Below are 12,616 nucleotides of genomic sequence, written 5' to 3'. Positions count from 1 at the left end.
GTTTTTGTTCAATAAATCTGCAAAGCGATTTCTCAAGAGTTGTCTCGGTCTTTCACTAGTTGAAGCTGTTAGGAAACAACCTCCATCGACGTCTTTAATAACCACCTGTGTATTTGTGTATTAAATTCATATAATAAAACTTTTTGACTAAGTTTAAGAGTAAAAAATAAACAAACGCGTCGCGGACAATATACGTCATCACGTTCGGTTGACTACGACAACCGCTTCCCACTACACTTCAATAGAGTTTAGTTTGGGTCCTTCATTTTGTTAAAACCTACATACTTTTGATTTTTTTCTCTACAAACTTTGGTATAAGCTTTCGAGTGGACTATTGAAATGCTCTTTTCATGTATTTTCGATTTGGGGGTTTGACAGAGCTTCCATGCGCCTTCCCAGAAATGCAGCGGAAAACACTGCTTGTCTGTGCTTTTCTAATATTCATCACGGATTACTCTTACGCTTCCTTTGTCATCACCGTTGACCTCGGAAGACCGATAGCACAACTGAAACACTTCTGGAGAAGCACTGGTTTCTGGTAAATTGTGTGTGTGCTTGTGAGTACGTGTGTGTGTATATAAATATATAGATATAGATATCTCAGCATTCTTCTCAGCAACAACAATACTGCAGAGAAAGCATTGTCTGAGTCATTCTACATTTATCTAACTTGGATAACTGCCCTGTATAAAAGCAGTCAGGGAGGTGTTCATTTATCAGTGTGTTAATTACTGTGGTGTTTTTTTGAAATGGTATACTGTAGAACTGTACTCCATCATACTAAGAGGTGTAGGCTAAAATGTTGATTTTTTTTTTTTTTACTTGACTGCAAATATGCATATTGTTAGTATAATGTAGTGTAATTGTACTCCACTGCAAGCCATAACAAAACCTCGCTGACAGTGGCAAACAATTAAAGTTGTAAAGGTAATTTAACTCTTCTTAAAATATCAGAACCGAATGACGTGTGTGATGCTATAAATGTTGTGCATTAAACAATCTGTACGTGTTGTGTGTAGCCCTCCTCTCCCTCACACTCAGGCTCACCAGTATGACTTGAGCATTGACCAGCAACAGAACCTGGCCTACGTGGGCTCTGTCCCCCATGGAGGAATTCAACAGGTCAGAATACACTGGATGTTGGAGCTGGTCACTGGACAGTAAGTGATACAGCAGCTGCTCATCCATGCTTGCTATTATTATGAGATGTTGGCATCAGTGTCTACTTTTGTCCTTTCAGAGATATTGGAGGACAACCCCATTACAATTTTACAAAACTGGACCAGCTGATTAGACTGTTATGGATTAATGGACTCCAGCCAGGTACTGTACCTATTCACCAGGCTGCAGAACTTACTGTCACATCTGTAATTCATCTCTCTTATAATTAATTTGTGGGAAAATTTGTGCTTTGGCCCTTTTTCCACTTATAAATCCACAAGCTGTGGACACTACCTCTGGTGGGGCTCCGGTGTTGGGGGGCGCTGGGGGTATCACCTCTGGGGGGTTGGGTGGGCCGGACTGGGCATCCTGGCGGGCCGGGTAGGGCCTGTGGTGTGTCCTGCGGCCTGTGGCTCGCCCGAGCCTGGGCTGTGGTGGGTGGCCAGTGTCCTTGGTCCCCCCCTGCTCGGTTTGGGCGACGTTGGGGTATGGGGCCCCGTCGTTCCTGTTCCACTGCACCACCTCACATACATATAGGACTTAGGGGGTGGCCTACGGTCGGGCGTGGTGGGGGAGGGGAGCTGCCTTGCGGGGCTCTTTTGCCTCTGCCGTGCCACTGACCTGTTGCCCCCCAATTTAATCGCAGAGTAGACACTTAGGGTTGGGGGGGCTGGTCAGGAGAGGGGCCCTCCGAGCGGCAGCTGTCCCCCGATTTTAATTGCATCATTAGCTATCATTCACGTACACCCCTATCATATACATGCACACAGATACACCCCTCAGGGACACAGAGACCAGCTCTTCATAGCTGTCCTCTTTTATTTTATTTAATTTATTTATTATTTTTTAATTGCATAATAGACACAATCACACCTTATCACATACACGGGTGGAGCGGGTTGGATTGGGGTGCCTCGTGCCTGTTCCGCGGCGCCTGCCCGCCAGGGTCGGGGGTGTGGCCGGGAGCCTGGCCGTCGCGGTGACTTGCCCGGGGTGGCCTGGCTTGTGGGATGCCTTTGTCTGGTTTGCCTGCCTTTCCCTGGGGTGGCCCTCTGGGCCTGTTGATGCCGGGGCTTGCGCCGGGGGGGCGGCTTGCGGTGCTTCCCCTGGACTCACACGTGCCGCGGGCGCCTCTGTGCTATTGGGGCGGGTTCGGCGGTCTCCGGGGGGCGGTGCCGATGCTGCGGGTGGCCCGTGTGCCGCCGCGGGGGCTTGTGGTTGCTGCGCTGCGGCGGATGCTGGGGCGCCGAGCCGACTGGTGGCTTGGGGCTTGGTCATGCTTGCGGGTACTGTGGGCCGGGGTGGCGGGGGGGGGCGGGGCTTCCAGCGTGGGCGGGCTTCTTTCCAGTTGTGGGGGCGTCTCTGGGCCTACCGGTTTGTGGCCCTCGGTACTCGTCTGCCTCTGTGGGGTGTGATCTCTCGCTGGTCTCAGGGGTTGGCTGTCCTCCGGCCCACCGGCGCCCTGTCTTTGGCTGGGATTACCTCTCTTCGGCTCCTTGCTGGTCTTCCCGGGGGGGATGGCTCTCTGGGCTGGCTCTTCGGGCACTGATCTTTGTGCTGCCTGCCCCTGTGGGCCTGGTGGCCTTCTGGCGGCGGGGGCTCGGCCTGGCTATTTGGGGCGGGGCTCTCTGGGAGGTGGAGTGTGGCCCCTTTCCTTTCATGCATTTTCAGTGACAATTACACACCCACACATTCTTGCACCTTTATATATATGAAGTCTTCCCCACATACAGAGATACCTGTACATATGCACACTCACAGTACATACGTACTTCCCCACATTACTCACTGAGTTAACCAGGGTGTTATTATGTTGTTGGTTTTATTACAGCGACGGTGATATCAGCAGTATGACTGTAGTTTTTTTTACAATGATGTGCATTACAGTAATTATCATTCTGTTCACTATCATAGATAATCATTTCATTACTACAATTATGGTTTCCCTCATTATTAGGGTTTGTATTATCAATTGTAAATATTGGGAGATGGTCACTAATATCATTAATCAATAATCCACTAATTGCCGTATTATCCATGTCATTGGTGAATATGTTGTCAAGGAGAGTAGCAGAATTAGATGTAATCCTAGTGGGTCTGTTGATTCTGAGGGAAAAAGCTCATACTGTACATTGTATCGACAAATTCATTTGTAGGTTTATGGTAATTGGTATTTAAAAGGTCAATGTTCCAATGTACACATATAAAAACTGTTTTGTTACCTATATTTGAAAACATACTTTCCATCCATTCATTGAAGGTTCCAATACTACAGTCTTGTGTTCTATATATACAGCTCACGATAATATTTTTTGTATTTTTCTTGCACATTTCCATTGATATACATTCAATAACATTATCCACCACTGTTTTCGCTATTTTTATGTGTCAAATCATAACCCTCCATTTCAAATCTCTTCCTCCTTCACCATTGAGCCATGTTTCTGATATTGTTATTATATTGAAAGGTTGTGAAAAAGTATTCAGACAGTCCTTAATTTTTTTTTAATTTGCTTTGAAAATTCCATCCATGCATCCATTTTCTATACCGCTTCATCCTCATTAGGGTCGCGGGGGCATGCTGGAGCCTATTCCAGCTGACTTCAGGTGACAGGCGGGGTACACCCTGGACTGGTCGCCAGCCAATCGCAGGGCACATATAGACAAACAACCATTCACACTCACATTCATACCTATGGACAATTTAGAGTCACCAATTAACCTCACCTGCATGTTTTTGGGATTTTGGGAGGAAGCCGGAGTGCCCGGAGAAAACCCACGCGCACACGGGGAGAACATGCAAACTCCACACAGAAATGCCCAGGGGAGAATCGAACCCAAATCTTCCCGATCTCCTGGCTGTTCCTGTATTGGCCAACGTGACCACCGTGCGGCCTGCTTTGAAGATTCTACTGTTAAAATGAATAATTGATAATTTACCCATGGATTTAATATCCTGTTTGTATTGATCATCTGTATAGTAGCAGCAATTATTGTTTATGGTGGAGAAAAAAAATGATTGTCTCTGTCTATATCCTGTTCCACGTCCAGAGCGTTGTGATCAGTATATTCAAAAGTTTTCAGTTCCAATTGTTCATATTCACTTGTCCTCTGTGTACTGGAATTATGTTTTTCATGACCCCTGGTATGTCCTGAGTTCTGTTGTGCGTGAAGTCATGGTTGTGTTTTGTTTGTTACCTCTGTATACAGTCCAGTCCATACTATGATGATGCAGTAATCTAAAACAATCGTGACATTCATTGAAATTTGTCCAGTTCAGTGATGCTTCGTATGCAGATCACTCTGGCTTCCTCGGGGTGTCCCATTCAGTTTTATGAATACTTTGCAATTACTGTAAATATCCATGTATTTTTTCCTGTTTTTTGAGGTGTCATGTTTTCCAGGCTATATCAGAATTGTGTTTGGCAAGGTGCTCGTTCATAAAGACATCTGTTCCCTTCAGCTTTCTCCCTTGTTTCAGCAGGGCGACTTTGTATTTCCTGTTTGTGAACCTGAGAGCTATGGCTGCTTTTTTACCATCATTTCTCCTGGGCAGTGGGTGGCAGGCCTCGATGTTATTGCAGTCCAACTCAATCCCCTTGGACTATAGAAATTCGGCCACCTGTTTCTCCGTGGAGATAACGTCCTGCTCACCGGGCTCACCCCCTTCATTCGCCTTCGTCACCGCCCGCGCATATGGGGTTTGATTCTGAGCCCGGTGACAATCGCATCATTCACCCTGGTGTACTGTTCCAGGTCTGCGACTCTGCTTTCCAGAGCGTTTTGTATTCGCAGTCGCTTTACTTCTCTGACCAAATCCATGATATCTTCTGGTGTCTCCCAGCAGCAGAAAGCTCCTCTGTGATGAAGTTTAGAGACTGTTTTATCTCCTGTACTTCTTCCAACGATGGGGTTTTCTTCTGAGGCATATTGCGTTTTTACCACTTACCTGGATCTAGGCTAAAAGCAAGCCACACCGGGTAATCACAACTTGTCTTGGTCATGATGTCGAAAAGTTCCCATGCTTTCAAACAAACAAGCTTCCAGGCCGCTATCAAGCCGCTGTACAGAGCGAGGTGAGCAGCTCTCTGATCCCTATCACTGATGATCAAAGCGACTGGTCGTCAAAATCTCGGTGTCGGATCAAAAAGTCAACTTAATGTATCAATGTCCCACGGCTGGGGACATAAATATGCACAGGCCGCCTCACTTCTCTACGGTGTGTCTGCATTGTGGGCTTGGATGGAACCTGAAAAGCTTGTTGACACCAGCTGCATTTAGAAATTTAACAAATATAACACCGTGAACTATTTACAATTTTCACATTTGGAACTAAACTGTGTGTGTGCCTGTGCATCCGTTAAAATTTCCCTACAATGTGTAACCTTCTGCACGCTAAACTCCTCTATGCTCTTCCACTTCCTTCTTGCTGTCAAGTGTGTTTTACAGGCAAATGATCCATGCCGAGCTCTTGTCAGATACAATTCTGCCACCTTGTGGCCGTTTTTATGGCCTGGAAGTGCTCTAAACGTGACATCTATTAGTGTGCAGTATATAGTATATATAGTAGTATAGTATACAGTATATATAGTATACAGTAGACGCCCCTACAACGTAAATAATCCGTTTCGAAAACCTTTATGTTATAGGGTTTTTATGTTTTACGAAGCGTAAAATACATGTAAATAGCCTAATCCGTTCCAAGATCTTCCCAAACTCACCCCTTTGGCACTTCAAAATATTCAAAGTCCACCAAATATGCTGGGAAAATATAAGAAAACGTTAGCATAAACATAGTACAGTAACATTCCAATATAAAATAAGGTAATAAATAAGATTACTGTAAATGAATAAAACTGAAAAACAAAAACAATCCTACCGTTCACGAGATGTCTTGATCAGGAGCGCAAGTGGAGGCAGGAAGGAGGAGGAGGACTAGCCTGAGTCGAAACGCGACTCAGAGAGTCTAAGAGTCAGCTGGTCTCACAGACAAACGCACACGCACTACACGATAATGCTGTTTGCAAAATTTTAATTTGTAACTTAACTTAATTGTTTAAGTTAGTTTCAGGGGGACTACGAAGAGGAAGGAGTTTGAAGGGACAAGCCTGTCTCTCACACAAACTCACGTACGTGCTGTATAACTCAGCCAATGAGATGAGAGCGTAGGCGGTGCCCTGATAATCAGCCAATGAGATGAGAGTGTAGGCGGTGCCCCAATAATCAGCCAATGAGATGAGAGTGGAGGCGGTGCCCCGTAAATCAGCCAATGAGAGCGTGATGCGTCAGAAGGTGTCACCAAGTGTTAGTCTGAACTTGCACCGACTTGAGGCATTAATAAAATTGATTGAAAAAAAAAAGATTTGCACTGACTTGACGCTTTATGTTATATGGAATTTCTTCTGTAATACGATGCAAAAACTTTACATAAATTCTTTATGTTCAGTGGAATTTATGCAAAAGGAGGTTTATGTTATGCGAAGTACTACTGTACTTCTTTGGTATTGAACGAGTTAATAAGTGTGTGAGGCATGTTATCATGCTTAGTGTCAGTGTTTTTGGGTGCGTTCATCAAGTTTTTTTGCTATTTGTTGGGGGTCTTGGAATGTAACCAAGCAGGGATATACTTTATGATGGGTTTGTTCCCTTTAGCGGCATGTTCAACACGCTACTAGAGGTGACTGATGTTGGTAAAAATTGATGAACATAAACACACTTTTTTTTCCCCTTTCCTTTCAGGATTTGAACTAATGGGCAGCGTCTCAAACTACTTCAACAACTTTGAAGACAAAGCTCAAGTGTTCAAGTGGAAAAATCTGGTTTATCTCATAGCCAAGAGGTACATTGGTGAGTTAGTATGGATTATTATTGTGGACTGCACGATGGCCTGTCACTTGTGGAGACTGTTGACTGTGACTTCCAGACAGATATGGGCTAGGAAGTGTTTCTCAGTGGAACTTTGAAACATGGAACGAGCCCAACAACCACGACTTTGATAATGTCAGCATGTCAATTCAAGGTAAATACATGTTAATATCATATGTTGGTCATTCATAAATTGTCCATACATGTGAATGTGGGTGGTGTTTGTCTATGTCTGATGATCAGTCCAGTGTGTACACGGCCACTCGCTCACCCATGACCCTAATTAGGACAAACAGTGTTGAAAATGGATACCAAAATATGGTAAATCATTGTCAGTGTGATGTTTCACTACGTAATCTACACCACTACCAACCACCACTCTCCTCAGGATTCCTCAATTACTATGATGCCTGCTCAGAGGGTCTATGGGCTGCCAGCAACCTGCTGAGGCTTGGAGGTCCAGGAGACTCCTGTCACTCGCCCCCACACTCACCTTACTGTTGGGCAATGCTTCAGCACTGCTACAATGGCACCAACTACTTCACTGGAGAGACAGGGGTCCGAATTGACTACATAGCTCTGCATAAGAAGGTGCGCTTCTCTTTTCTGTGAGAAAAATATTGTGCACTCAGTTGTTGATAACACAAGAATTGTGCTGCTGTCATGCTTAAAGGGGCCTATTATACTAATTTCCAGGCCTTTGTATTGAGTTCTGGACTCTTATAGAGCATCTACACACAATAACACGCACAGAAAGCTTTCTAGGTCTTCCGGACTCTTCACCTCTTCCTGCAGTGTTTCCTTGGGCTTTCCTGCCTCCCGCCCAAACGGTCTGTGTAAATTACTCCACCCCCGGCCCTCCTTCAGGTACGCCTCCCGCCGAGCCCACTCCGCTGTGGTTGGTCACACTCCCAAACGCTCCCGAGGACTTCCGGACAGCTGCCGAACCCCTTTTGTCCGATTACTTACACAAAATAAACACAATTAGAATACAACATTGTAACAACATTTATAGGTCAGAAAAGAGGAAAAGCATAATAGGTCCCCTTTAACATAAAATACAAGGGCAATAATGTTGCTATGGCAACAGTCTTAATTTGGCATTCTTCTGTCCTCTAGGGAGGAGGCTACTCCATGCCCATCCTTCAACAGGAGATTCAGACGGTGGAGGAGATCCATCAGCGTTTCCCTCGGTTCTACGGCCTACCTGTGTACAATGATGAGGCTGATCCACTTGTGGGCTGGTCCAGGCCTCAGGAGTGGAGAGCAGATGTGACCTACGCTGCTATGGCAGTGAAGGTGAGTTGCAGGGCGGGACCAGGGCAACAAGATGCATTTAAATAGGTAAATGTTAACATAATTATCATCATCATCATAAATAATCCACCGTGTAACACAACAATGCATCACTGGTTCAATGGAACAGTAGCCTTCTGCCTGAGCTACACGCTGTTATTGGCGTTTGGACTATTTGGTGCCTTTCCTGACTGCAAATTTTGGCCATTAGTTATTAAAAAAACAGATATTAGACAAGAACATATACAACAAAATGATTAAAAATGGCTCTAGGCAAGCAGACTACACTCAATATATTATATAGTGTAGATGAAAATCAAATATGGAAGAGAAAATAACTGATGCCTTGTTATTTGAGGACTGGAATACAGGAGATCTCTGGTTTTCAGGAGGGTTATTGTCCTGGACCACCATCGAATGGCGAAAAACCTTCGTTTATTGCGATTAATTGGTTCCAGACCCTATCGGAGGCAATTTTATGATGCAAATGTATTACTCTTGAGCGCATATTGAGAAGCCAAACTATTTACTTAAATGGCCCCAGAAACTACGCGGAACTACGTTCCTCATCACAGAAATCCGACCATAACTGGACTCAAGGGACCACGTTGTGGGTAAGTCACTGCTGATGTACTACACTGCTGATGGGGATGCCATCCGAACAATCCCTTTAATCGGTTAACTACTGAACAAACAAGGAGTCAATACTGGCAACAAAACTGCCTATCTTATTTAAAAATGGCACGTATGGCGTGGCAAGACTGAACAGATGGTTCAGAGGTTTCTACAGTCGAGAATGAGGTCCATAAAAGCATACTTGGATGAGTTTGGTGTGGAACTAAACTGTGTGTGTGCCTGTGCATGCGTTAAAATTTCCCTACAATGTGTAGGGAATGACCTAGAACAGAGATTGTCCTCTATCAGGTTGAATATTAGTGGCCTCCAACCTCACACTCCAACATTTTGGAGGAAGTCTTAGCAAATGTGTGTGTTGTGTAAGTTCATCATGACTCTTCCCTTCAACAGGTGATCAGCCAGCACCAGGATCTGAAAATAGCAAACAACACCATGAACTACACTCTTTTGAGCAATGACAACGCCTTCCTCAGCTATCACCCACACCCCTTCACTCAGCGCACACTGACCGCTCGCTTTCAGGTGAACAATACCCAGCCTCCTCACGTTCAGCTCATCAGGAAGCCCATCCTCACTGTCATGGGCCTGCTGGCTCTTCTAGGTGACCTGCCGGGCTTATTCTTGTTAATTGTTGCAAAGTTCTGGTTCTTCCAAGTCATCAGAGTTTATAATGTTCCTGTTGTGATTCCTCCTCTAGGCGAGACACAGGTCCTGGCACAGGTTTTTAACTCCCCAGGAGCCAACGATAGCACAGTGGGAGTTCTTGCAAGCAGTCACCAGCCCCAATTACCCTGGGGCCCAGACAGCTGGCAAGCGACTGTGCTGGTGTACAACAGTGACGACAACCGCACCTCCACCAGGACTGATGGTGTCACTGTGTCACTGAGAGGACTGGAGCGACACACAGGTTGTTTGCATGCACTTTTTTATATGCCACTACTTCGCTAGAAAAGCTACTGTATGTCAAGGCTCTTTACACATGGAGCCGGTCTTGGACCACTCTAATCACTCATTAAAGAACACTGACTCAACCCCACTTGAGCAAGCATTAAGGCAGAACCTTTGAATAGAACAACTACACTACTACAAGGGAGTACTTATACATGATGCATATGTCTCTTTTTTGGGGTGCTCAGGTCTTGTGTATGTCACCTATCTTATGGACAATAATGTGAGCAACCCATATCATCAATGGCAGAGCATGGGAAGTCCCAACTACCCCACAATAGACCAGTTCAAACAGCTCAGGAACACCCAGGTTTGAACATTTACTGTACACACAAAAGATGAAAACAATTATTGTATGTGTTTGTTTTTAATAGCAACATGACTATTACTGTATGTCATTGCAATAGAACACTGAGCTCTGCCAGTGCCAAACAATCCTAATTTGGATGATAACCCACACTATACAATGAAATTGATACCCAGCTCCTGCATATGCAGTGGATCCCAGCACATGGGCTTTTCAGCATTCAAGTCCCCTCAAATTCACGGATTGTTAGCATAAAATGTTAGCATAATACTGTACATAACCATACAATAATAAGCAAGTGTGGGTCACCGAGGAAACGTTCAGAGGCAAAATTGAAGTCGCTTGAAGGAAGTGCTCTTGTATTGCTAATAGTAGCTTAGCAAACATTTACCAGCACAAAAGACCAGAGGGTCATCATTTCGAACCACTATCTCATTCAAGTTACAGTATCATCAACATAAACACAAGGCATGCTGGGAAGCCCAGGTGTATTATTATGTTATTGTTATTTCCTGCTGGTGAAAAGGAACATCAGAAAAAAAACATTACAGTTGTCCCTCGCCACTTTGTGGTTCAAATTTCACGGCTTCACTCTATCATGATTTTAAAAAAATATATTCATTAATAAATCATGCTGTTTCGTGGTTGAATACTGCCTATTAGTTTTTAAAAAATTGAATCAGTTAACCGCGGGACGAGGGGTTACTGTACAGGGTGGTCTTAGAATAGCGGGTCTCTACTGTACCTCAGTGTTGTCATGAGTATTGTATTGTATATATTATTGTAGTGACTTTTCCTTAGTTGATGCCCCACTCCTCTTCAGTTTCAGGATAAACAAAACAAAAAACAGAACGCTCTTAACAGAGATAGTAATTAAGTTTTTATGTGTGTTGTGTGTTAAATGTCACTAATGCTAACGTGTCAGGACCCGTTTGTTGATGGACCCTGGCCAGTGCCTGCAGGCGACACTCTGACTTTAAAGGCAAGACTGTGTGTTCCCTCCGTGCTACTGATACACATATGTGCACGTCCAAAAGCAGCTCCAAACCAGGTCAGTAGTACTGAACAAGAACTGTGATGCTGTGACATGTACTGCTGACATATACTTACAAAATGTTCTTTTCAGGTCAGTGGCTTACGCTTCATCAAGCTCACCAAAGGTCAAGTCCTCATTATCTGGTCTGACGCCTGTGTGGATTCCAAGTAGGCGCACAAACTGGATGGTTAATTCTGTGTGAAATGAAACTTATCCATGCAGGATTTTTTGTGCAAGCCTTAAAACATTTAATCTTGTTCAGGTGCATTGAGACGTTTGAAGTGGAATTCTCTGCAGGCCAAAATGAGTTCAGCAGGATTAATAGCCACAACACAATTTTTACATCCTATGTTTATTCACCTGGTAAGATATGTTTTTAAAAATCTTTTTAAGTCCCAATATGTTGTCATTTTAGTTGCCAATAGCAAGTGTGGGGTGGTAGGTGCCAGAAGACTTCAGAGGAGGTGCAGCAGCTTCAAACAAATAAATAAAATCATTTTTCAAACATACTAAGCTACTTTCATCTGTGTTAATGGCAATATATATTTCCTACAGTGAGAGGATACTGAGTAGAAAACACAAAATACGCCCGAGAAACAGAGACAGTACTCTTGATGACATCCTTGCCTAATTTGCATAATTGGCCATGACACATGCATGTAATTTTTATGGATGCTGTGGGAGACAGAAATTGAACAAAAAAAACATGAAAGCAAAACAAATATTCCGAAATACAAGTTACTTTCTACTGGCAGACCAGTTGCATATGAGTTGTGTTAAGACGCATGACTTATGATGCCATCTACTGTACGGAGTTGTAATGACAAGCTACAGTCACAGACAGGACGATTGTAATGTGTTTATGAGCAAGATCTATTTGTGACGGTCCAAATGTATTTGTGTTAGGGCCCAACAAATATACATTCAAAGATATAGATGCTACTGCAGTGTCTGAAGTAAGTTACACCTCAAATCCATAGAGGGAGAAAAGAAAATCATTTTAGCTTTAATAGTCACTTCTTTCTTCCATAAAAGGAACAAATGAAGACTTTTCTATCAAACAATGAACGTATTCGGCCTATTAATGATGACCTACTTGTGTTCCATAGTGGACCAGGAAGTGTGCGGCTGGTACAGAGTTCGAGCTGTGGACTACTGGGGCAGGCCTGGCATGTACTCGCTGCCTGAGAGGTACTCAGAGGAGATTTAGACATGGCTCGCTTTTTGGAGACACAAAACACATCCATGATATAAAAATTGAGTTTTTCTTCAGTTAGAACACTTTTATTGTCATTGAATGTATTTTATGTTTTAATAAAGGAAAAAGCTTCTTTCAAGTAGAATTGCAGATGTCATTTTAAACATAC

At 43.9% G+C, this 12,616-nt stretch overlaps 1 protein-coding gene across 4 annotated transcripts; it reads left to right on the top strand.

Annotated features, from left to right (window-relative positions):
- The first annotated feature begins 177 nt into the window (after positions 1-177).
- idua (alpha-L-iduronidase) lies at positions 178-12,586 on the top strand. Of its 4 annotated transcripts, none has more exons than XM_054773986.1 (14): positions 178-538; positions 1,042-1,122; positions 1,241-1,323; positions 6,901-7,008; positions 7,085-7,180; positions 7,415-7,617; positions 8,146-8,325; positions 9,349-9,559; positions 9,656-9,865; positions 10,095-10,216; positions 11,139-11,264; positions 11,340-11,416; positions 11,512-11,612; positions 12,359-12,586. In XM_054773986.1, the coding sequence occupies exons 2-14, from the start codon at positions 1,106-1,108 to the stop codon at positions 12,457-12,459; spliced, it is 1,635 nt and encodes a 544-aa protein (XP_054629961.1). In that variant the 5' UTR covers positions 178-538; positions 1,042-1,105; the 3' UTR covers positions 12,460-12,586. The 4 variants fall into 4 exon arrangements, with proteins under 4 accessions (XP_054629961.1, XP_054629960.1, XP_054629959.1 ...); XM_054773985.1 differs by having other exon boundaries at positions 1,020-1,122; XM_054773984.1 differs by having other exon boundaries at positions 179-538; positions 1,042-1,160.
- Positions 12,587-12,616: the final 30 nt, after the last annotated feature.

The sequence above is a fragment of the Dunckerocampus dactyliophorus genome, chromosome 4 (genome assembly GCF_027744805.1).
Source record: "Dunckerocampus dactyliophorus isolate RoL2022-P2 chromosome 4, RoL_Ddac_1.1, whole genome shotgun sequence".
NCBI lineage: Eukaryota > Metazoa > Chordata > Actinopteri > Syngnathiformes > Syngnathidae > Dunckerocampus > Dunckerocampus dactyliophorus.
This window is presented reverse-complemented; position numbering and strand designations above follow the sequence as displayed.